This window comes from Thunnus maccoyii, chromosome 20 (assembly GCF_910596095.1).
Source record: "Thunnus maccoyii chromosome 20, fThuMac1.1, whole genome shotgun sequence".
NCBI lineage: Eukaryota > Metazoa > Chordata > Actinopteri > Scombriformes > Scombridae > Thunnus > Thunnus maccoyii.
In genome coordinates, this window is record NC_056552.1 from 14,210,082 (window position 1) to 14,237,392 (window position 27,311).

Here is a 27,311-nt window from a genome sequence, read left to right on the forward strand (position 1 = left end):
TCAAAACTCTACAGATGCACCTGTTCACTACAAAAAACTGTGTTATGGCCACAAATGTTAACCACCATAAGAGATGCGCACCCTGGATGATTTTAGAGAGGAACGAAGCCTATTTTGATCTCTGTTGATACAGAGTAATCTAAAATTTACCCAGATTACCAAGGGTTTTGAGGATTATCCTGCTTTCAAAAGCCAAATCATGTACTAACATACACACATACATGCACACACTAACAACAACTACAAGTGAGACAAGCTCCAGTGAAATTCATTTCATTGTTGGTGTGTGTGTGTGTGTGTTTGTGTGTGTGTGTGTGTGTGTGTGTGTGTGTGTGTGTGTGTGTGTGTGTGTGTGAGCGAGTTATTGTTTGTTTTTCACTTGCATGTTTGCATGCCGAGTTTAATTCTATATCTTCATTCATTGAGCAGGCAGCATTACACACAGATGACACCCTGGGGTTAGAAAAAGTTTTATCTGTGATGCACACTTTTCTCCTTTCAGCTTTTTCTTTTTTTTTCTGAAAACAATCTCTGTGCACTTTGCAATCACAAATAATCCGTCGCCCCTCATCCTTTGTCTCGGTATTGACCGGCCACAAAGCGGCCACTCAAGAGAGCAGTCTGCACTGGCTTGCACTCAGCACCGCTCCATCATACACACATCCTCACAGAGGAAGAAAGAGAAGTGGAGACTGTTGTGCACATCTCAAAAGCTCAGCAACAAAAGGTAAAAGAGACACCCCGCCAGGTGCTCCAGCTATACTGCTGTGAACTCAGCTTTGGAAATGAGATGGGGAGAAGGTGCTGGGCTCTTACATATTGGTGCACAGTGGGGAAGCGGTGAGGTCTTTAATTGGAGGCATGGAAGTGTAGGAAGACTGCAATTTAGTTTACCTGGTAAAGAACCTGGACAAGTTACTTTCTTAACTGTGAGAGAGTTAAGGGCATGCCACTAATGGTGTTCGCTTGGGCCAGTTGCACCTTTGAGACTATGGAGATAATGTCTGGTGGAAGATTGAGGAGGGAGGGAAAGCAAGCTTTTGGTTTTACCCAGCTAAATTACAAAGAGGAAGAAAACAAGCCTCTAATTTGAACTGTTTATCTCGGATAGATATTAAGCCCGGAGTAAGTAGCTACAAAGGATATTGGGTTCAATAACACACACACAGGCAAACACTCGCACACATTGACTCCCCAGTTCCCTGCTCACCCAAGTGAAGGAGGGGATTAAGGATTTGATTCACTTCTGCCATTGTCTCTCCCACCTGCCAGATTTCTGCCTCTTAATCAGGCCAAAAGCATCTGACATGATGCACAGGTATTCTCCAAGCTTGCTCAAGGCTCCCACAAGACGCCGTAAATGATTCCCCGGGGTGCTTTGAGTTGCCAGTGCGGAGGATTGGGAGCCTGCACATATTATGATTGGTGAATGTCTCCAGACAAGGCGATGCCAGAGGAAGGGATGTGTATCAGTGTTGTAATGACATCATCTGCACAGGCTGTGACAGTCAGGGCGATTTAGAGTGGAAAAGTGTTGGCTGTTGCCATGGGCAATCACAGGGAAAGGCTTGAATGGATAATACAGATCAGGCAACATCAGTAAGATGCTGCATTCACTTCCTCGGCCTTGCCAAGTGATTGCCACGGTGACAGTAAGCGCCTAGTAACAAAAGTGTGAGCCCTATCTTAATCACGCCGTTATATCTAGAAACTCCTCATGGCAAAAATCATAATGTCCGCCGGCCAGAATTGATTGGCTCTTAACTGTTTTAATCATTAGTTTGTGAGTTGCAATGAGACTGACTATGAATCAGCGGGAGCGTATAATAAATGCTGACACTTGTTTATTAATCCTTGAGGCTGCAGGAGATAAATCTGGAAATGATGAACTTACTGTACATTGTGTTCAATAAAAGCATGATGACACCTGCTTCCTTTCTAAACACAAGCATAAAGGAATGAGTTGATTGATTAAATTGGGGATTTCAGACCTGCTTTCAGGCTTTTTTTTCTCTTTTTTCTCGTTATCACTGTTATGATGAAAATCCCCTTGCCTCATTAAGAATCTGTCAGCGAAGTCTTATAGTAAATGGCTTCATATAAAGTAAGTTATTTTAATATTTTCCAGGTTAAATTCTCTCTAAAACTTTCCCTAAATGGCATAAGTTTGCTTTCTGTATTTAAAATTTGATCATTAAAAAGACATATTTCCTCAAATTGCTCCCTTAATTGAGTGAGATAACCCCGTACAATTATCATAATCCATTCATTCTAATGTTCATTTGTCTTGTGCCTATCTGGATCTCAGTCCGCTATATGTTCTCAAACCTTTAAAGCCAAAGCACTGACAGATTCTCCCATGGCACAATCAAAATGCATCCAGAAACAGATTTTTTATTTTTTGTGGGGGTTTTTTTGCCGTTTTTTGACCACCACATAATCTGTCGAGAGCTTGGCAAGCCGCATTCTATTTAAAACTCAGACCACCTCTGTCAGAAAAGCAATTACTAGTGAGGGTTTCATTTTAATTTAAATGAGATTACATTACAGTGACATGAAAAAGGGGCACTGTCAGGGTGGAAAGAATACGAGAGCTCCTTTTTATCTGTTTCCCCAGCACTGGGATTGGGGGAAAAAGACTTGCATGAAGAAAGACTGTGTAGTATGTATGTGAGAGAGAGTGCATGTCAAAGAGTGTGTGTGTGAGACAGAGAGAGACAAAGAAATACAGACAAGAGTGTAATGTACTGTATGCCTATGGGTGCGCAAGCATGTGTGTGCATGCGTGTGTTAGCGTGGCGCATCTTTAAGCGACCAGCTTGTGAATATTGAAACGCTCGCTATGCTTGGAGACAGAGGAGAACAATTACTGCAATGCCGCGGGCTCAAATCAATATAAAAGCCCTGTGCAAAGCAACATCAGTGACATAAAGCTATATGATATGTCATTTTCAACTTTTATTTTCATGATCCTTCCTCTAATCCTCTCAGCCCACATATCTTTGTTGTTTTCTTTCTTCATTCGAAGCCTCTGCAGGCTGTGTGCATTCAGAGTGTATCACGGAAAGGCATTACCAAGCATCCGGGGTTGGCTTGCTCATTACCTGGTGCACAAGGGAGAGTCATGTCACAGGAAGCCGTCAAACCAAATTTATGGTCAAGTTGCAGCATGTGTCTCTGCCTAAAGTGAATTCTGAGTAAGACAGAGGCGCATCATGTTCTAACTGCTTTATACTCTTCTCCCTCTCCCTCTCACCCTCTCTGTTTATCCATTCCCTCCCTTTTCTCATGCTATCCGGCCTCGAATGGAACAGCGGATGAACTTGGGATCGAGTTCATGGGTAAGACAACTTTTCATTGAATGTGTGGAGTGTTCGATCTTTCATGTGCCTTGTGTCTGTGAAATACCATACAAAACACACAATCCATCACAACAAGGCCGCTCACCTTGGAAAATTAATGTGGGCCAGTCGCCATGGAAACACAGTGGTGGTGAATTAGGTGTGTTCTGTCTGCATGAAGAAGAGTACCGTAAGAGAGGAGTGATGTAATGAGGATAGAGCAATAAAGACAGATCGCATGCGTGAATGTGTGTCTACCTTCCTGCTACATGTATGTACAGTCATTCTAGCAGCACTTTATGAAAATGTTACAGCATATATGATGCGAGAAATGTCATCCAGTTAACAAAACAAAGCCATTTTTATCTGTTTGTGTTTAATGGTGTGTGTACTTCATCTGGATTTGCAAAAAGAATTCATCTAAAATAATGCAAAAATGAGCAAAAAGTCCACCAGTAGCAATAGAAATACAATATAAAACTCTTTGGAATTGCGTTGATATTATTTTAGGTGCCTTTACACCTTGCAGGTGGTTAACAAATCTTTAAAAACCAAATTATCAGCCTCTCTTCCTTTAATAATGACCCACTGTTCTTTGTCCAGAGGGAATATACAATCATACCCCTCCTAACACACACACACACACACACACACACGGGCTCCACCACATTCATACTGCTTTTCATTTTCTCTTTTTTGCCATCTCTCCCTTGCTCTCTGCCTCCCTTTTGTGCATATAAAAAACCAACATTGCGTGTTGTGAAGTTTTCCATTAACACGGCTCCATACGCCGCCGTCGTATCACACGCTTGCTTCAGGAAATAGGAAGAAGGAGAAGAGAGTCTGAAAGAGAAGCCTGCGCACAACATTCCTCAGTTGAGTGACTTTAATCTGGGGACTAAATTAGTTCAGAATGCTACTGCAGGTGGGTGGATGCATTAGAGAAAATGAGAACAGAATTGATCGATTGATAGCTGGAAAGATGACAGACAGAAGCACAGATAGTTGTTGTTTTTTTGGTTTTTTGGGGGGCTTTGAGGTAAGCACTATGCATACTCACCTGCTTATTCATTGTGTTCCATTATGACTTCTTCTTCAGCTTTAGCAGCGAATCTTTCGATAGTTGTTATATAAGTCCAATATGTGACAGTCTGCGTCTGAGACAGTCAGAATACAGTAAAGCTGTCTTTTGATTCTCTTACATTCTGTGTGTATCTCACTAGTTTGCTCTGATGTATTTCAGTCTGAATACCCCATTTTGTCATGGCTACTTTAGCATGGTCTTCATTAGAGCGTTTTTCTTGTCATGTGTGAAGTGGTTGCTATACGGCATAGCTGGCCATATGGGATTGTCTTGTCCTTGTGTCAATACGACATGGCTCAGTCAGTATAGCTGAGGCTGTTCGGTTCGTTCCATTTTCAAACATGCTCATGCATCTAATTTCAAGAATGCCTCGTAGGCATCGGGCATGAAAGGCCTGTAATGGTTTTATGTACAGACTGCATGTTGGTTTTTCCTTGCAGCCATTCAGCAGAGCTTTGTAGACAGCTGTTTTTATGTTCTGATTTTAAAAAAACCCTATTTCATCTATCCAAAAAAGGCAGAGGCTTGTCTCAGGTTGTGCTCCACATGAACGCTGATGATGTGGCAGCAGGGGAAGATATTCCCCATATATTTCAAAGATGCAACTGTTGAGAGGTCATTTCACTGATGGTAAAGGCTGGAGGGTTTTCAGGGGCACCAATATACAAGTGACACATTACTTATAAACAAAGAACAGAGGCAACTTATCTGGTTCATTTGTAAAGTGCAGCTTGAAGACATTCCACTGCTGTGTTCCTGACAAATTACAGGACAGGTCAAGAATCTGCGAGTCAACAACTTCTGGGCATCTCCACCACTCAGACATATTATATTAGCATCAAATGTGCGATCGGTTACACAATGCACAGTAGAACCTGACAGGTAAATCACAGAGCTGATATTGGCTTATCATACATGCTGTATACATCATCTTATATGCTGGCACATATAGAAAGACAGAAATATTAATGAAGGTAAAATAGCACCATAAAAATATATTTGATCATTTTATGTAATTGGAGTTTAATATATTTTTTGTTTTATCAGTGCTTTAGACATAAATTGTATTTAATATACAGTATATACAGTTTATGGTATTGCTGTAATTTAATTTCCCATAAAAAATAATTATATAAAATGTTCTCATATCTTATGTTTTTGCAAAAAGTTTTTCCACAAACCTACAAATCCTTTGTGTACATACCATTATCACAACTCTTGATAAACAAATTAATGATATTTGAAGGATATTGCTAGCCTAAATGTGTATTATATGTTTATGAAAAAACATGACTATAGGCAGATTTATTAAGTTTTGTAATATTCTCAAATACTGATATTGTCAACCTCAAAAAGTACCAGTCAGGCTCGAATGCACATTAAGTCTTAAACTAGTAAATCACAGTCTCTTTTCAAGATGATAAAATACCGGCAAAAACAAATAACTATAATATTAATCCTAATCTCCAACCGTATTTGTCGTAACAAAAGCAAAACCCAATATATTGATGGCCAAAGAGCAAAACCTCCTATCTGAAAAATGCACTTTTTTGAGAAAACTTGTTTTAAAAAAACTTGTTTTCTTGCAGAATGTTATCTGTTAAGGATACCCAATACATAATACACTGTTTTTGGACAATATTATTATATTATGTGGTATTGTTTACGGTATGTTTGTATGGTTATTACGATATTCTTGACACATAATATACTAATATAGTCCAAAAACAGTGTATTATGCATTGGGTATCCTTCACAAATAGCATTCTGCAAGAAAACAATAAAGGTTTTTTTATTTTTCTCAAAAAAGTGCATTTTTCAGATAGAAGGTTTTGCTCTTCGGCCATCAATATGATCATATGCATATGTATTACAGCCATTTTTGATTCATCAATTCAAAATACCATATTGCTACATGGATACTAATTTGTCATTTAGCCAGCATTAAATGTGCAATTGTATGTCACAGCTGGCAACTGCTACAGCATTTCTTCAGACTTGCTCTATTTTTTTTTAAGTATATCCTGCCTCCTTCTCACAAGAGCTGAGTGGGCAGTTTGAACCTCTGATATATATATTTATCCACATATTGTATCCCCGGGATGTGTTCTGATGTTATCTTTATCTTATGCCAGAAGCATTCTAATATTATAAAGGTTTCCCTCGGGTTTGAACTCAGTTACACCATACTATCTTTTAAATGTATTGATACAGCACTGACGTAACGCAGAGGAGGAAAATGGAACGAAATGCTTGGTTGCACCCCTGTGTGAGCTTTGAACACAGGAAGCTCTCTAACAGTCCACTCTGCCCCTAAAACAAGAGTTGCAGGAAGTTGATAAACCTGGGCAGACAAGCATGGATGAAGAAGACCTCCCAGGACAGTTCTCTGTTGACAGCACAAAAAGCCACAGACAAGCCCTCAAAGGTCATGAACAGGTTGCGGCGATGTTTTCTGCACTTTTCCTGCAGTTGTCAAGGTGGCGAGATCAGACTCGGGGGAATTATTGTTTTTGAGTGATTGAGTCATGTCACAGGAGGTTGTGTTCAAGGTCATGAGTGACAGTGGGACAGAGAAGTCTCTCTAACTCAGTGGATGTCAGTGGATTAGTTACATACCATGTTGCAGTGTTTGGACGGACAGCTTTATCGTGCTCATCCTGTCCACTACACAGTTTGTTGTGAGAGTTTTTTTTTTTTTCTCTCAATAAGCCAGTGCATGCACCGCCTTCACCCCCCCGCATCATGCACTATGGTAAGTAGTGCAGCTCCACAATCCAGCTGCTCAGCCAGACAGATATCTGCTGGGATCAACTGCTACTTGTCCCAGCTGCTTGTGACCTTAAGCCTCTGTTGCTGATGTGCAGGGGTCTGACAAGAAGCTCCGGGAGCATTCATTTGCTGCTAATTCCCTGTCGCCATCAGTCTCCCAATGCTGACACACATACAGTATAGGCACGCACACACACTCAGCGCGGCCCCTGCTGTGCAGACAGTCCATCGGTGCGCCTGCTGGGTTTGTCTGAACGAAATGATTATCACACTTCAGTTAGCACATGTCACTGAGCCCTGCCTGTGTCTGCCATGCCCCTATCCTGTGCTCAAACACTGACATTTACTGACAGCAGCAATGGTCGCTTTATGCTAATGCACATTGTGGGTGGATGTCTGTGTGTGTTCGTCCGCCCGTGTTTTTGTGTGTTCGGTATGTTAATTCGTGATACATCTCTCCCTCTCCGCTCAATCACAGCCGCAGCCATATCCTTTGTGTCACAGTAGAATTTCAATGGCCTTAACTGTATTCTCTCCTCCACAGAGAGCGGTGACACCTACCAGAGGCAGGTGCTGTCCATCTTCAGCATTGCCTCAGGGATCTGTCTTCTTGGAGTGGCATGTATGGCTCTCTACCGCCGCAACAAGTAAGCGATGCCAGCCAGCACCACATTAGTGGAGTATCCCCCCCCAGCTGTGCAGAAAGAGCACTTTACTATCATGGCATGGAGCCCAATGAAATTCTGAGTCAGCTAGAGGATGTTTTAAGCAAGGCATCAAATCTAAATTGTGCAGGATGCATTTGGGACAGATACTCATGTAAGAAAAAGAAGTAATGGCAGAGTGTAAAGGGGGCGTTAATGTAGGTTGTGTTGATTGAATGGGACTTTATAAACAAAATCAGGGGTTTATTTTCGGTAGTGTAGAGTAGAGCTCTTAAGAAGTGCAGCATCTGTCAGCGTGACCAGAGAGCTCTGGCTCACTGGTAGTATGAGTGCACCGGAAATGATCCAAACCCAGAGTCCTCGTTAAATTTAATCTCTTTTTCCTCCAAATGTAGTTTGACAGTGTCGCTCAGATAGATGGTTTCTCTTTGCTAATGCTTAGGTTTATTCCGCTCCCTAGTAAAGACCCAAAATTTCCTTTGTATCAGTGCTTCACAGAGACAATTAGCGCAGTTGCATTCCCCATATTGTTTGAAGACTATACAGAGGAGTTAGAGATAAGACAGCTACTTCTACATTTTTAAAGACCCAAAGAAATGAAAATCAAAGCCTAGTTAATTATATGTGGTTGTTACATTTAGTAATCAAGCAGGATATGGAAGAGGGACTACATATCACAATAGTGCTGATGCTTGCCTAATATCCACCAGCAGTCGCTGATTATCTTAGATTGGACTATGAAATTAACTTAATTAGATAATATGTATTGTACCATATTATACAGTATTATTGAACAGGTTCTTTGAAGTTGTAATTGAGTTAATTGTGCTCTCAGAGAAGCAGGTGTTCAGTAATCACTCAATCTAGATTTTTGTTCTTTTGTACCAGTTTTGCTTCCCACATTTCAACTCCTCGCTTTGTCTTTCACTCAGGAAAAACTCGACAGGGCTCGGCTGCAGAGAGAGAGTTTAGCAACCTAGTGTTAAAAAATGAACATTTAATGGCGAATTAACATTTAATCCAAAAGTCTTAAGCATCAATTAATTTTTAATCCAATCAAAGTTTAATCCAAAAATGAAGGAACACTCTCATATTTAGCATAGCTAAAAGATGCCATTTTGCTTTTTCTGTCTCACATTTTGCTTTTTTATCATTAAGGGAAAAGATCAGTAGCAATTATATGATGTAGGTGAAATAAATGATATTATGCTAAATAACTGGAAACTCTGCTTTAGTTGATAAATTAACACCACTTAACCATCCAAGCAAAATGTTCCCTTCGTAGTCTGAACTAATCATACGTACATCATCCATACATTAAATCACCGTTACAAGCTCTGGTTTTCTTTATAGTTTTAAAGTAAAGATCTGGACTCTGTTGTCTCTGGTGACATTTCCTGGAAATCTTTGTCTTTCTTTCTTTTCCCTGAATATTATCACAAGAGCATGTAATGTTCGTTTCACGGTACATTGCCTGGATTCAATTTTCACTTGTGCAAAGACATCTTCTCTCCTAATGCTATTTTTGTAGCCCTTTTTCAGCACTTTTCATCACCATCAAGCTTTCAGTTACACCTCTGAAAGATACAAATTGACTGGTGCTGATTTTGTCACCCTGACCTTTCAAGGCTCTCATACATTTACGTTTGACAAATGTTGTCAGATCTCGCAGTTTCACCGTTAAGACAAATCAAAAATTGCTTTTTAAAAATCGGAGTAATAAAAATGTGCATTTGTACATTGTCACATTTTCAATACACATGCCTACAATGTATAGTTTTAAATCCTTCCTGGCATACAGTAGACAACTGTGACAGTTTTATTGGCAGTTCTCATCTCAAGGCTCATGTACTGTATTTGATGTATGTGCCTGTTTTTACACACATACAGTAAAGTGGGTGTCAGGAATAAAAGGTAACAGGTCAATAAAAATTATCACCTACCATTTCTGTTAGATGTGTGTGTGTGTGTGTGTGTGTGTGTGTGAGAAGAGATGGCTAAGAGAGTCGTAGAAATCAATGACTAGACTAAAAACAGTTATCGGAGGGTGTTATCATTAGAGAGAAGGTTTCGACCGCTACAAATAGAAAATACTGCCAGACATTTTATAGCCAACTGTACCACCATGGTCATCTTTTGTATTCCAGCCCATTTCTGTCTCATGGAAATATTGTTGCTTTTTAATTACTTTTTAATTAATCTGTATTTATGAGAGACTTGAAAAATTGCGAACCTATCCTTTAAGTCTAGAAATTATAGCTGTAATATTGTAATTTCTATTTCCTTCAGGAGACACAGGGAAAAACTCCAGGCTCATTTCTCCGATGGCCGCAGCCTGAGGGACTGCAGCATCAACGCCTCTGGCCTCATGTCCAAATCTGCACCTCGGCCTCAATACAGCCTTCAGCTCCAAAAGGCAAGTCTTAACCTATAATTGATTTATTTCCAATCATTATCATCTTTAGAATATCATTTTTAGAGCACTGAAAACAGAGTGCTTGACAGGATGATGTATAATGTATGTCTTAATAATCTCTGTACTGGCTCAAGCCTTTTGTTCACGCTCATATCTGACAAGGCTCGAGAGACAGTGGGGTATTATGGTTTAAAATAAATGCATCATGTGTTATATAGGAAAAATCTACTTGTCATGTTCACAATGACAGATTCCCTTGACGAACTGCAGATTGGAAATTCTAATCTGTAGCGTGTCAGGGATCCTGTATTCACTGTGCAAGCACAGCAGCAGTACTATATAGTAGAGAAATAATGTTAAGTGGCACTTTTCTCGTGGCCCTTTCACTACTCAGAACGCCAAAACTGTATTTTCAGACTGCCTTCCAGTCACTTTTTTTTTGTATTTTTTCGTAACAGAGTTAAAAAACAATTAGGAACCCTCAAAGAGCTTTTGAATGAAAAGAAAAATGAAGTTATGTGATTGAATTATTGATTAATGAAGAGACATAATACCAAGACATTCTGGAGTGAAACCCAATGAGCCAAAGGAGAGAAAATCTAATTTGGGCAACTCTTTCCAACAGTAAAAAAAAAAAAGAAAAAGCATGAAAGAGAGAGGACAGGGTGTAGACACAAAAGAAAAAGTTGCTGGAAAAACGACTTACAAGCCACCACATCCTGCGGCAGATGCTGCAGGAGAGAGAGCTGACCCCGACATCCATGGAAGAGCAAGTGTAGGATGTAGGTGTCACCGATAAGGCTGATGGTCTCTACAGAATCCCAGGGTAATTGCAGCCTAATGCACACTTGTAAAGGTCTCATCAAGAGAGTGCAATCGCCACAGCGCATTAGCACTTCCCTGAATGCATCCTCTTTGTATGGAGTTAGAAAATGGTCACATATTGTGTTCATTTATAATTTGCTCCTCAACTTCTTTGTCTTTTTGATAACGTTATTTTTGGTGAGGAATTTGCTCAGCGTGCAGCTTTCTGTCATTGTTAGATGATGTTATATCCAACTCTACTTTCTTATAATGTGCTCCAACTGTTTATACTGCAGATGTGGAAATTTCCTGGTATAACTGACCCTTACAAACTGTAAGGAGATAAATAAATAAATCCTGTAGTACATGTCAGTCAGCCACGATCACAGTTGTTCATATTGTCTGCCATTTGCATGATCTTCTTTGTCTTTTTTTGTTTTTTCCTCTTTCTTTTTTTTCTTCTTTTTTATTCATGTCCTGATTTAAAATAATCTCATCTGTTCTTACTGGAGATTGCAATATGATCCTTTTCTTCCTCAGTAAGATAGAAGGCTTTTTGGCCTCTTCAAACACCAAGAAAAGCCAGAGTGATTTACTGCAGTGCCTTCAAGCCTTCAACTCAATCAGTATTGTGTACTGCATGTGTTTGTGTGTGTCTGTGAATGTCTGTGTACATGCTTGTCTTTCCAGATAACCTTTTCTTTTTTCTTTTTAATTTTGTGTAAGACAAGTGATTACAAACAAACAAAACCCATATATGACACAGGACAGTACAAACGGGAGAAGCAACAGGACCAGACTATAACCCAGACAAAACAACATGAACAAAAATAAATAAATACAATTTTGGCTTAATACTAGATGCATGTGTGTAGGTGTGTCTGTGACTGTGTCTGTGTGTTAATGTGGGTAGGTGATAAGTAAGGTGTAAGGATATAGAGGGGAGAGAGTGCAGAAGGGACAGAAGAAGAAGAAGAAGAAGAAGAAAGCTACAGTGCTGTTGGGAGGGTATTTCTGGTTGGGGTGCCAGGGTGACACTAGGATGGGTCAGGCGAGCTGGGGCAACTCTCTAATAACATTTTGTGACAATAATAGTGACGGTGATAATGATATCACCATTACAACAACAACGGCCATAATATTAATATCAATAATAATAATAATAATAAACAATAACAATAGTAACATAATAATAACATCACAATGAGGATGTTAGTAATAATCATTGATAGCAGTAATAGTACTGGTGATAGTACTGACGATCATAGCAACAGCAACAACAGTGATATAATAATATAGTGTTAATGTCATAATCAGAAATAAATATTGAAAAAAAAAATTACACATATCAATAATTATACAAACAAGAGTATTAATAATAATGACACTGTCATTGATAGTAACAATAATAAACCGCGACAGCACTAATAATAATAAAATAATAACATAATGGCAATAATAATAATAGATACCTGCAATACCAACAGGCAGTTGTGGCTCAGGAGGTAGAGCGAGTCATCCACTAATCGGACAATGTCGAATGCCTCATGTCGAAGTGTCCTTGGGCAAGATACTGATGCTAAATTGCTCCCGAAGGCTGTGCTATCAGTGTGTGTGTGACTCCTGATGTGCAGGCACCCTGCATGGCAGCCTCTGCCATCAGTGTATGAATGTATGTTTGAATGGGTGAATTTTGGCATGTAGTGTAAAACGCTTTGAGTGGTCTAGAAGACTAGAAAGGCGTTGTGTAAATGCAGTCCATTTACCATAATAATCAATACTAAGAATATTAATAAAACCATTGCTACTAATCACTACTACCACCACATTAATAATAACAATAATAATAACGATACTAGTAACAAAACCTGAATAAAAGAAAAAAGATATAATATTCCTAATATAGTTTAATTTGCTAGTTTGCCTGCCTTTTCCTCTTTTTTTTTCTTTTTTCATTTGCATGATTTTCCCTTAAATATGTGTGTGTAAAGGTAGGGAACACACTTCACTGATTACAAATAAGATGCAGCTCAGATTACATGAAAATGTATCTCTCGGGCTGGTGTTTTAGACACGGTTGCATTTTGTTGTCTGAAATTCTTAGTTCAGGTTCAGCCTTATTCTGTCTTTTTTTTTCTGTGTTAGTACTTTGCCAAATGTAGCCTCTGCTGAGGCTCTTTAATAATGCAACAGTGTCTAGTGTCACCCACTGAAACAAACACCCCTCGAGCTACTGGCCCCACCCACGGAACTGCAGTTGGCACAATCTCAAAGCTTTTTGAGGGTGTCATTTGAAATTATGGCTTTGAGCTGTTGACAGTTGAAAAGTGGTGGAACATTAAATATAAATGTCGGAGCTGTTAAATTGAAATAAGCAAGAACAAATTCAAATGTGCAAAACTCAAAATGCAAGAAGCAGCAAATAATTTCACTCTTGCACATACAACTCAAAAACCTGAAGTGTTGCAACTGTAACGAGTCCGCAAAGTTCTACCGACACCAAACCAGTTTCAGCGCATCAAAGCCCAGTTTAATGTATTTTAGTCAGATACAGGTCCATTGTCCCATAGCACAAACACAGGCTATTATATTAACACCATGACTGAGCGAATGTGGCGACAGCAATGTATGAGGGCTCAGCATGCAGTGAAGCTGTGTTTCCAGCCACAAAATGCTTTCAGAGGTGGACACAGGGAGGAAGCCAACGGGAAGGAAAAGACAAAAGTAAAAGACAGTAATAATAACACCACAACACAGAAACACAAGCTATAATAGAACAGCATGAGGGAAGCTTAAGGTGGGATGTGAAAGATCACCGGCTATAAGCACCCAGGAGGGGGCATGAGCTGCACAGGCCAAGGAAAGATTAACAAGTGAAACCTATTTTTCCACAGATTTGACACAGCGACCCCAGACCACTGCTTCTCTCCACCCACTCCCTCAGCTTGCGACCATCTAGGGAGAGGACATGTGCTGTGGGTGGTGCAGCCCTACAAGTCTTCTGGTGTTTCTATCAAGGATAAGTTAGACTGACAAAATGGAAACACTGTACAAGGAAGAACAGAGCAGAGTGTTCTTAAGGAGGCTCAAAACATTTCGGTGTATGCATCAGAACACAGCGGGTTTGTGCGTGTGTGTGTGTGCGTGTGTGTGAGTGTGCGTGTGTGTTTTTGAGGCAATAAGGTGGAGGATGAGCGCAGTGAGCTGGAAACGAAAGGCTGGCTGTGTTGAGGCAGGTGCAGAAGGGAGGATGAAACTGAAGTCCATTTTGGTCACTGTCTTCCATACCATCCCTGTGATAAACTGATGCATCGCTAGCGTGTCTGTAATGTCCCAAACAATATGTCAGCTCTCTGGACCAAGGCATTACAGCCTAAGACACTTACCCTTAAGGTGCACTGAGCCGCAATGGAAGGACTTACACTGTATATGCTGACATCATTGTTACACAATGATTTCTGCAGCAATGCTCCAAGGCTGAGCCTACTAAAAGGTTACAAAAGCATATATCTTTTCAAAATAGCCACATGCTCCCGGTACCTATATGTACTTTACAGCTCTGAACTATTATCTCTGACTTCTTTGTGCACCTGCCCTGCCACACGCTGCATTTGTACATATTTCTGCGCGTATGTTCCATCTGCGATTGTGAATACCTATGAATACTTGCGCATCTGGAAACATTCCTTGTGCATATGCTCCCTCCATCTGTGTTTGAATAGCGGTTTGAATTGCACACACTACTCATACAGTAGTGTTTGCGCCTGCACTTAACTATAAAAGCACAGACATTTGAACAGTTGAAAGTCATATATGATAGTGTGAATCCCTTTGAGGCACTTTTTAAGGAAGGGAAAACCAAGGAAGAAATGTAATTGCATAGTTAAACACCTTTCACCACCTTGGAGAATTAAATTAACACCTCTGTTGGGATAAAATTGTGTCTCAAATAAAAAGAGGGAGGGTATACACCCATGAGACACATTGCAATGAAACGGAAGTGCACCAACATGAAGGAATAGGGGCACCCAGACTGGGAAGACAAAGATACAAAAACTCATTTCCTATCAGCAGAAAGCTGATTTGGTGGTAACTAACTAGTCCAGCCTTGTTCTAAGAAGAGACTGAGCCAACCTCAGGAATGATTTAGAGGTAGAGGTGAGCATACTGTATGAATACTTCATGGGAATAGAGAATTTTGAAGGCTGCAGAACAGACCAAAATCCAGACGTCAGAATATTGTAATGAAATATCTGATGATGTTTTATTACAACAAAGTCAGTTTATGTTTTCAAAGTATCACAAAGTACATAGTATCTTAGATAAGACTTGAACCAAGAAAGCACCTACCTCAGATGATTTTCAGATTATTCCATCAAATGTATGAAAAAGTTGAAGCAGAATCATTTAAGTAGAGGATCATTAACTATTTTTGAGTGCAGTTTGTGGAATTAAAATATCCAAAAACCCCCGACTGAAATGTTTAAATAAACAGGATTAGGGCAGGTAATCAGTGAATTTACTGCCTACTTTCCTTTTGAGTATTTTCAAATGAAGGGGAGGTTTGAAACAGTCTGATGTTCTTGTGGATGAAAGTACGTCTCTTGAAGTTGAGATATACAAAACAGATGCCATCAGAGAATTACCCAGCGTGCTAGTATGAACGGGAAATGTAGGAGGAATATTAGCCACTTGTATAGCAAGTGTTGTGACAGCAGAGGGGATGATATGAAAGCTTCGGTAGGTATCTCCATGATTAATAAAATGACAGGCCAGTGCTGCTTGAAAATTAATAATGCTGTCAAGTGTTACAAACTCTACACTTATGTGCATGTCGGTGCATAATTTTAAAATAGCTTTTTTTTTTAAACATTTTTCTATCAGGTACAGCCTAAATTGTCTCATCTTGGCACAGAGACATGGCTCAGTTTAAGCGGTGAACTACATCTGGCGGCGGCTTGTGCTGCCAGCCAATGGACTGTCCTTCTTGAAGATTGGTCAAATATCCCATTACGCACAGTTCAGGACCTTTGATTTGATAGTAATCCAAGTAGGATTAATGCTGCTCTGAATGCATTGGTTTGCCTTTCTCCTTGTTATGTAGCTGATAGTCAACATATTGATAGATTTTCTCTACAGGCTCCTGTATTCTCCCTTTGTCTCCCCTTGAAATAAATCCACATTGCATTGTGTTTATCCAAGTTGTTCACAAGTGGCATAAAACAAGGTAAAAGTGAGATAGGAAGGAACAAGTGAAATGGGTTGCACCATGCAGGGTTGCCATTGTCTGCCACAAGCTATTTATTTTATCCCCTGACACAGATATCAACCTCCAGGAAAGTTTGCCATGGCAATTGTTCCAGAAAGTGAGACGTTCTGCACCCGCGGGGTATATGAGAGGGTGGCCAAAATTATCCTATTTTCTTGCACAACTAGTGAACAGCAGTAACAGCTCCCTCTGGGAGTCAAGGGTGTAAGGGAGAAAAAGAGGCTTATCAGGCATGAGAACCCTGAGCCAGCTCTAAGTCACATGCAATTGCTTTAATGATGTACAATCAGACAGAGAGAAAGGGCAGCGCAGGAAGTACTGTAAGAGGAATAACAGAATTATCTCATGATTTAGTATTTCACAGGGGGGTTCTTGGGGCATTCATGGTCGCTGTGCCAAAGCAATGTCTGGGGCTTGTTGTAAGATAATGGTGTTAATTTTGATAAGAATAAAGGGAAAGAATTGAGGGGGGAAATTCTTTAGGAAACCATTAATGTAATCTTGTGTGGGATTAATTCTTGAGTGCAGCGGGAGTGCTGTGAGGGCCAGTGTGGAGTTTATTCACAAAGCGTCCCCTCCTAATCTGCAGTTTAAAATGTAAAGTGTAATTAAAGACACTGTCTGACTATGGGGGGATACATCAGTGAGAGAACATCCTCAACCTGACAGGGGACTTTAACCTGAGTGGGCACTGCTGCTACTAAGCCACGTATTCCTGCCATTATGTATTATACTCTGAGCATTTTTCCTGTTGTGCCTTACATGCTGTAACTCCTTGCACTTGCACACTCTTTATTTTTGATTTTGATCAACAGTGATAGAAATTAAGCTGTATCCTGAAGCCACAGATACCATGTATATTTATTTGTATATTTCACCACTTACCACATGCTCTACTCTTCTTCATTTTTGCAGAGCTGCAGTTCCCATGGATCGTCTGTCAAAGGCGGCAATGTGGCACCAGGCGCATCAACAGTAGCCCCACCTATTCTCAGCAGAGCGCTGTCTAAAGGGAAACGCTTCAGGTGAAAATGTGGCATCCTCTTATTTCCTGTTTCATATCTTTCACTCAGCCCAGATCCAGATATAAGAGGCAGCCAAGTAAGAAATTTAATCATCCCGCAATATGGTAAAATATTAGACTTCAAAAATAAAAAAACAGATCATTTATAAACATTTATAAAAAGATTTATGGTGATTATAAGTGGGAACAACTATTATATAGTATATTGGGTACCTTGCCTGTGAGCATATCCTTAGTCAGAATCAGACATTTTATAGGAGGATTATTGGTTTATCTAATTTAATAAAATGAAAAGACTGCCTCAAAATAGTTGGGAGAGTAGATTCTTAGGGTAGATAGAGTCTTTATTTACATGCATGTCCAGTAAATTGTGCAAAGTGATAAAATGTGTACTCAGGCAGATCCTGAAATTACTACTTGCTCTCGGATCAGGAAAAGCATATTGAAAAAAGGGATAAAAAAGGGAATTTTAATGTGCGGAGTTAAACATTGATTTAGCCAAATTCTTTTCACGCTATCCTTCAAATGACAGAAGATTCAAACAAAATTAACATTTTTGCTACAAGGGATTTCTGAAGTGGTTGTGCTTTGTGATCACAGCAGTCAGTATCAAATGCTGCCATATAAAACCCTTCAGAAGAACACAGGGGTGTGAATATAGAGCATGCAACAATAGCCCCATCTGGGATGTTTGCAGAAAAGCTTCATTTCCTCTGATGATGTGGATGCAGGCACGCTTTGACAATTAATGACACTCACACCACGCAAAACGCAGAAAACTCACTCTCATGGCAAAACTTAATTTCCCTGAGCACCCTTTGCATTTATTGTTGGTAAATCACTAGAATTGTTTGATTGCTGTTAGATGTCTACTTTTCACTTGATCTGATGGTGTTGTCTTAATCACAAGCAACACTGAAAGAGTTTTTTTTAACTGTACTGTATAATAGGATACAAATGAGACCAGGTCATCTGTGCATAAAGCTCCAGACATTTATTTTAAGTTTTGTTGCTATGTGTGTTAGACAAGCTTTCAGCATTATATACTGTAGCAAGGACACACTGTGAAGCACATGAAGTAAAGTGATTAAAGGCGGCTATGTTTGGGGAGATAATGGGGAACTCACAGGTTTTGTCTATACAGGCAGTCTTTGGATGCCTGGTTGACTATGATGACAACTTTAGTGAAACCCCCGCTGAGGCGGCAGTTGTTCTTTGTTTTAATGGACCGCTGCTGTGTCACAGAGGAACGTTTTTTTTTTCCTCCAAAAGCTTGTCTATGTGTGGCTGCAGGGACGCTGCCAACTCGTCCTGGCTTTTTATTCTCCACGGTGTCATGCAGGTGCTTCATGGAGGGCAGCTGACAGTCAATCATCTGTTCAGCTTGTTCTCAGAGTAAGGGGGAGGCGGGGGGAGAACTAGACTGTGATGGATGATGTTGAGATGCTTTCGGCTATTGACCTGAGAAACTGGACCACATTGCGAGCTATAAAGAGAAATGCCCCATAAAAACATGTCAATATGCGCCATCAATATTGCCTCAGAAGGTAACCTGTGCATCATGGGCCTTATCATAGGGTATGGGTATGTGCAGATTGATTTACCTGCTTGAATGCTTATTTTATCTGCTGAACAGATATTTTGCTAGAACAGTAAAGAAAATATAGACCTCATAAATTAGAAAAACACATACCCTGCTCTTCAGCCAAAAGCTATATTGTGAGTTTACTTTCAAAGTATAGGATTCTGTTTTTCCCTTTACATTTCATAATGCTTGCTATACATAACCAAGTAGAGAAAGTGCACAAATCAATCATTTTGAATCAGTCCTTTTTACGTTTGATACATACTGAATAGACTGACCAGCATGGCTCACTCTGTTCACTCGCTTTTCCTTGTTGCTTTGCCAGCAAATTCTGACAGAAATAACACTTTCCAAATCAATGTGTCATCACACAGCCAGTGGTCAATCATTGTTTTCATAGGTGCTATTGTGGAATTTGATCAATCACCAAGATTTCATCGTTGTCATTGGATTATGAGGAAATTGGAGTATTGAAGGCCAATCGATAATGTGCTCAAGTCGAGTGGGCATGAGTTTTTCTTTTCATGCTGAGTGGGAGTGCTTGGAGTACCCTGCTGGTTCAGTGGAGGAAAGTATCTGCTCTGTTGACATACCCAGTACCTCTGTAACCTGTCATCACCCTCGGGCTCTCTCTGGTTTTGCCCAATTAAAGCAGAAACAGTGCAAAACTGATTAAAATATGTGCAGGACTATTCTCACAGTAGGACATTCCTGTTAAAATCAGACATATTTTTGGTGAATTGTGGATATAAGCAGCTGCCTTTCAGTTAGACCTTTGACATTCAACAACGATTTGTCAATGATTTGTCATTTTCAGCTAATCCTAATTAAAAAAGCACGCTAATAGCCAACAAAACAGGCATAATTCAGCTTTATTCATATCAACCTTTTACAACATCAGTCGATACAAGAGCTAATGCTGGAAAAAACTAGAGCCAACATTAGCCATGCTAATTGTTCCACAGCCATGAACATTGGGAAATTGTTATAGCTGAGTATTTTTGCACTGTTTCAGTCGGCTATTAATTAATAACCAAACGTCTACTAGACTAGTTTACGGCATGAAATAAAGAGAGAGTTCAGTTTAAGGACAAGCTAGGTCATTACCACTACACTTGCCTGAATGCACCACAGTTTAATCATACAAGCCATATACATCATCAGAGGTAATGTTACAGGCACCAAGATGAACATTAACAGCATCGCATAGCCTGGCATGGCGGCCACATATTCACACACATACACACAGCTGACAGACATAACAGCATCATTGATCAAGTGTATGGATAGAGGTACACCGGCACTAACACGCTCAGTAACGTTAAAAATGACAGTTGAACATAGCCTGGCACAGTGGCCACATAAACCACACACATGCACGCACACATGCACACACACACATACACACACACACAGATGGCAGACACAGCAACATCAGCATAAAATCCAATTGGCTGCAGGTACCTGTGCTTTGGCATGGAGGGATGGATGTCATCGTTGGAGGATCAAGTGCTAAGTCACATGCTGCTGCTGTCAGGGAAAGGGCTGAATTAGCAGACACGTACGTGTCGTTTCTACTTGGCACTTGTTAAGTAGAAATTGGCGCAGGAGGAGGTGTCTGGGTTGAGAATGATGGCTGAACTTGAGCTGAATTCTCTTCCTCCTGCTCCTCATGACGTCTTTTTGTGACTAACTTAAGCAAACTGATTTGTGTCACCATGGTTTTTATCTAAACCTACATTAAAAGCAGCTGGATAGTGGAAAGTAGGCTTCTGTTCCTCTGTGTAATGCGGCAATCTGGCCCATCTAGGCCCACCCACAGCTACGTGCCTAGGACTACGGGATGGATTGTCATGAAATTTTGTACAGACATTCATGGTTCCCAGAGGATGAATCAAACTGATTTTGGTGATCTCCTGACTTTTCCTCTATTGCCACCACAAGGTTAACATTTGTGGTTCAGACTGAAATATCTTAACAACTGTTGCTGCCCTGAAAAGATAGAAGTTCAATAAGGAGAGATCAATTGGAAGTGTATAGGAATATTTATTGATGTCAGCAACACAAAGATTCTTGGCGACTAGCAATGTGAAGCATCTTCATAAAGCATAGGCCCTTATGAAGATAGGAGATAGGACAGGATCCCCCCGGAGTGATGGTTGAGTCAAGCCAGCAGATGGTTGATGGAAACCTTTAGCGTTTCCATGGATATCATGGAGGTTATGGGGAGGAGGTGTGTTGCGCAATAGGTCTGAAAGACAGGATGGCAGATTTGCTGCGATATTAAAAGAATGGCATCTAGGGACTGAATGGCTTGAGGAATGCGGGCAGAAAGATCATTGGTCAGGTATGGTGATGTTAGAATTGTGAATGAAAGGATTTTGACAGCATGGGAAAGCTGACATGATGGAGAGAAATAGAACAGGAGGAAATAGCAGACATTCACTCATAGTGGAATAAAGGAGGAACATGAGGGAAGAGATCTTCCTTCTTGAACTTTCACCAAAGCTTTGCATTATTTCTAATACTTTTCCTGTAGCACCACAAGCAGGTCAAAGTTTACACAATACTTTGGTTTATGACCAAATACCTGCAAAGGTAATGACATTTCTATAAACGATGATGATGTATTTCACTGACTTGTCCTCTAGCGCCACAAGGTTGACATTTGTGATTTTGAGTGAAATTGCTCAACAACTATTGGATGAAATTTGGGACATTCATGTTCCCTTCAGGATGAATTGTGATCCCTTTGGTGATCCCTTGACTTCTAGCCAAAATAGATCAAACATCAACATTTTAGTTTGTTCAATACTTTGGTTATTACCTGCTAATCATCAGCATATTAGCATTGTGACTGTGAGCATGTTAGCATTTAGCTAAAAGCACCACTGTGCCTAAGTACAGCCTCACAGAGCCATTAGCAGGACTGTAGACTCTTGGTCTTCTACCTCAGTTCCTTCTCTCCTCTCTTTGATTCAGCCATAACAAACTAATGATTATGTAAATTGTATTGCTTACTGGTAAATTACTATTCTTTTCATATGAATATGATACCCCAGCCTGATGCTTTGAACACAATATCAAGGTCATTTATGTATGCACGGGTTAAATTTATGCTTTTTTCCCTCAAACGTTGAACAGAAAGGTCAACCCATTACAGTCCATTTTACATGAATGAGCACAAAAGATGAGACAGAGATGTTACAGTGGATTAGTAAGCACTGTGTGGAGTGTTGTGTTAAATCACTGATATTCATTCCCATTGTTGTTTTCCCCTCTGATTATAGGAGTAGTTCCCTTTCGCTCAGTCCTGCCCAACAACGGAGGGAGAACAATTACTTCAGGACCCCACCAATTTCCAGAGGAAAACACAAAATATCGACAAATCTCATCGATGGATCCAGAGTGGCTGGCCATGTATACAAACACTTACAGGAGGATGAGTCAACAGATATGGAGTCCATAGGAAGGTGAAACTTTTTCTGTTTTTCTTTTTTGTTTTGTTTTGTCATGCTTATCTGAGCCTCAAAGAGGAAATTCTCTGCACACTGAGGTCAAATAGATGGTTCAGTGATACAGCCCCCCGGACTAACTGAGGTTAAGTAGGAGTGGCAGAGGGATAATTTTGGGAGAAATGAGTTTATGACTGAAATGCGCTCAGTTCAAATCCGTGAACTGGCTTATGAAATCTGATCCAGACAAATAAATGAAATCTGCTGTGCCCTCCTTCAACTGGGACTGTCACAATTAATTTGGAGAACACACTTGATCCCAACCGTATCCTGATACTGGGATAGAGCAAGATATGAGTCTGTGTGTAATCCTCCCTTCACTTGCCACTGGGCTGCTGCTGTGAATGAAAATGTGTTTTTATCTGCAATGGTTTTATCAGGGTTAGAAATACAACGACAGCGCCAAAGCTAATTAACAGATGATACACGAGTTCACATGATTTTCAAGATGTCCGGAATGGTTTGATTTTGGCAAATGCTCCAGCGTTATGTGAAAGCTTCATGGTTTATACAGTATATCAAAGAAATTATTTAATTTTCTCTTACAAACTGAACACAAACCCACATTGGGCAGCTTTAAAGAACAAGACTACAAATTCCAAAGCATTAATTTCAGGCATTTACACATTTTGAATTCTCATGCTTGGCCTGATGTCGAGGAAGGCCAGCAAGTTGCCCTATTTTCATGGCTATCATGAGTGAAGTACAGCTACTGGCGCTGTTTCAGGAGGCATTAAAAGCAGGAAGGACTTTTGGCAGAGCCACCTCTCACCAGTTGGCTATCTGGGGGCTTAAAATAACTTCAACATTTTAAAAGTACAGTCTGATGCTCTCCGCTGGCATGAGTTCAAAAAAGTAGCCTGATGTGAAATCTTCTCTGACACATTTGTTATCAAAGAGGAGCATTCATCCGGTGTCCTCAAGGAGGGAAGAGATGTGAAGACAAAGTTGCGCATTATTTCACATCCGTTAAAACTTTTCTTTTTGCCCGAAAGACTTGGAGATTATAAATAAGACTGGTGGTTGCTTAACATCTACCAGAGCTGGAAAATATTTATCTTACACTGCTCATTGAGGTACTTGTTTTCCTAAGTAGAATAACGCATAATGTCAAGCAGCTCCACAGGCATTTCCACTTAAAAAAGTAACACTGAAAACACTGAATAATTTTAGGTTTTATTTACAGATGCAGACGAGAGCGTCTTTAAGCCTGAGTAAGGCAGTCCTATTTAGCATATGACTCAGAAACAGCCTAATTTGCTGTCAGTGTGTGCAACTTGAGCGATGGCACTGTTATCAAAAACGCCTGTCATTAAAGCAGTAGTGTCCCTCGTGCATTCCACACACTTAAAAGTGCCTAGCAATGTTCCTATTAGCATGCCAACCTGATTGAGCGTTACAGTGACTTGTAAGATACACTGCAAGCTGCCAAACTCTTTATGTGACCTATTTCCATAATTTACATTTTTAAACAAAGCTCCATGGAGCTCAGCAGTTCTTTCAAATGCTTGTGCAGAGAGATCCTCCAGGAGCATAACAGTTTCCCTCCTTCATACACACACACACACACACACACACATTCATTCATGTGCTCAAGCACACACGCAGAATAACAAACAAACTAACTAACTAATGAAGAAACTAATGAGAATTCTTTTTTAAAATCACAAAGGCAAAATCTGTAAGCTATAGGCAATTAAATCTAACACAGCATTTTCAAGTGTTTAGGAGAAGAGATGAAATAAGAGGGCTTCTCATCTTCTTGGGGATAAGATTGCATTTGTATAGTTAAACAGTTTCAGATCTCATTAGTCATTGATAATTCCCTTACAGATCCATCAGTCGAGTATGGCTTTCGCTGGCCTCCAGGAGGCTGAAATGACCTATTTCTAGACTTACCAGACATACAACACCATGCTACCAAGCTCACAGCCCCCTCCTCCTCCTCCTCCTTCCCCTCCTCCTCTTCTTCCTCCAGCCCCCACCTCTCCCTTGTTGCCATGGATACATCCTCTCATCTCTGGAAATGAGAAATGGGAGGTGGATGGGAGAGTGAGAGAACGAGAGAGGGAAAGTGAGGAAAGAAGGAAGATTGTGCAGAGATGATGAGAGTGCAGTGGAGGAAAGATGGAGGCGCAGAGTGATGCGCGCCATAGAGAGTGTAAAAAAAAAAAGAAAGAGGCGAGAACAGCAAACAAACACGAGAATAACCCTTCCATGTTTTCCATTTTGTGACAACAAATCCCCAGCAGAGTATTGTCAGTTTCATTATCCGCTGTCAAAACATATATTTACCCATCGAAGATAAGTGCAGAATTGAAGGCAAATTTGCTATGGAAGTTATTTTTAGATATGTTTTAATCTGCCGGATTTACCTCCAGCTTGCATCTCCCCTCTTCTAATACCGAGGGAGGAGTGGGAAAGTAATTCAATTATTTAAACTTGGTTATGCTACAACCAGTCTCTGAAGGCTGACAATAAAACTGGCTGTCTCCTAAGGCTAAGGTGATTCTAAATGTGAATTGAGTCTTCAATAACAATATTAGCTCTAGTGCACAATTCTGCACATATACAAACATACCCACTTAGCTCTGGATAAGTTCCCTCTGCTTTCCTGTGTTATTTTCATACTGAAAATGATGTGTTTCAATCTTGTCGCCACTGTAATACTCCACTCTTTTGAGATCTTTGACTGCAGCAACGTATTATCATGCAAATATACATGCAGAGACTCTCACACCCATTAGCACACCTACATTCACCCCAATTGTCACATTACAGTATGAGCCTGTCAGACAAGGCGTGTTCAGTGAGACTGCACAATAAGTTTCATGTCAAAAAATCAAAATTAAAATACACATATAAGTCCAAAAAGGCTTTTTTTGCCCGCATACTCACACTGGCCAGGGTCAGGAATCCAGCAGCTGTTTTGCTAAAGCCATAAATCTCCGATAAGGCATTCATGAGAGAAGGGATTTTTCAGTTAAACATTCATGCAGCAATAATACAGGCTGCTCATGCTGAGGATTATAAATAATTACACAAAGATTATGAAGGAACAATACCTAAATAATAATCATTTTGGTACAAGAAGGTTGCTTTTGTGGAAGTGGTGCATGGAATGATGAGAGGAATGAAATGGGTGAAAGCACAAAAGCAGCTTTATCACCACATTCTATATTACTCACTCTCTTTTATTCATCTTAGGAAATGAGTGTCTAGAACGAAAAGGTCACAGCATAAATGACTTGCTCTCTAATTCTCACCCTGCCATTTCTATTCTTTCTTCTGCCTGAAGGTGTGATTCTGCCAGCGGAAGGGTCGGCACCCTCCTCAGCAGGACCTCACTCTCTCACTTTGCAGCCAGGAAGGGATGGACTGAGGTCCCTTGCACCCGCCTGGATAAGGGAACAACCTTCCTTCCACCCTCCCTGCGCACCCGCTCTGTGCCCATCATCCCCTCGCTCCAGGCATGTGACCGCGAGGCAGGGCATGCGGACACAAGTGACCGGAACCAAGGGGGACTTCTCAAGTGGCACCCCATGTTGGCTGGAAAGACAGCGGTGCCAATTAGCAACCCTCCCTCTACCCCCCGTGAGACTGTTGTGCTGGCGCCTGGTGTTATGCCCAGCAGTGTTAGCCCTCCTGCCACCACCGCTGCTCCAAGCTCCACACAAACACCCTCCTCCATTGAAATTACAGTGGAACTCACGCCGGAATTAAAACAGAAAAGCCTTTCCAACCCCATGAAAATGTCTGGGTCTCACAGCGAGATTCATTGCGGTGGCACAAACACTCTGGAGGCTGGGACTGTGCTGGAGTCAGAAGGGAAAAGTGTCCAATATTCAGCCAGAGTTCTCCACACAGGCAGTGGTACCAGAGGTTTGAAGGCAGCAGGCCAAAGAGAAGCCCAGGGACCGAGCCAAGGTCAGACATCCCTTGTGTACGGAAGAGCAAACATCTCCTTGGCCACCAAAGGACCCAGCTGCAGAGGAACTGGAAATGCTTATGCAAGGCCTTCTGCAAGCTGATTGGATTAACTCTGTAAAGCTTCAAAGACACTGTTTTCAATAACTATATACCTTTGCTGGTGTCACAGGATGGTTAGCAGGTGGGACCATCTGTGTGGCCACATGGACCAACAACAGATGGCTTTCAATTTCTGAAGGAACGCAAACAGATTGAACTGCAGAGGAAAGAATATTGACACAACAAAAGACATCCAATTCTAAAGAAAAAGAGACAAACAAGCACACATTGTGAATAAATGTGACTCAATAAGGAAAACAAAACCGTGACTTGGGTGGGAGCTTGACTTAAACAGTGTATTGAAAAAATGCCACTATTTAAAGGGAGCTTCTACTTAGAAACCAAAATAGTGTGTCATCTCTATGTTGTTTCTCTATTGTAAAGAAATGAAATTATAAATGTCATATAATATATGTCATATAGACGTATATATATTTGACATACAATTGTGACAAAATAAAGACTAAGATAACAGTGTTAAGTAAGGGCTTTGTTCACCTCGATCCATTTTCACTTCATGACCCTGAGAATGTCTGTGCTTGTTTTCAACTTATTGTCTTTAATATACAAAAGAATCAATATAAATATACAAAAAAAAAAATCCAGAGATGTTCACGTCACTTCTCACACAAAATATTCCAAGGTTAGGATAAATATCATCTGAATTATGGCCTGTACAGTATCGCCATGGCAACTGACACCTGTAGCATGCACTTCTTTCTTTTTCAGGGTGGATTTAATCAGACTACACCCAACCTAAAAACCTAAAAACAGCTACACTAATTAAGTATAGCTCATTATTTTTGC

At 40.4% G+C, this 27,311-nt stretch overlaps 1 protein-coding gene across 1 annotated transcript in view; it reads left to right on the forward strand.

Moving 5' to 3' along the window:
* The window catches only part of nrg3b (neuregulin 3b), a 202,621-nt gene extending 175,640 nt beyond the window's left edge, over window positions 1–26,981 (forward strand). Inside the window, exons 4-9 of the mRNA XM_042396662.1 lie at window positions 3,315–3,341; window positions 7,742–7,844; window positions 10,152–10,278; window positions 17,267–17,376; window positions 22,251–22,433; window positions 25,774–26,981. Coding sequence (XP_042252596.1) covers window positions 3,315–3,341; window positions 7,742–7,844; window positions 10,152–10,278; window positions 17,267–17,376; window positions 22,251–22,433; window positions 25,774–26,506 — 1,283 coding nt within the window. The 3' untranslated portion in view covers window positions 26,507–26,981. The remainder of the gene's footprint in view (window positions 1–3,314; window positions 3,342–7,741; window positions 7,845–10,151; window positions 10,279–17,266; window positions 17,377–22,250; window positions 22,434–25,773) is intronic.
* Window positions 26,982–27,311: the final 330 nt, after the last annotated feature.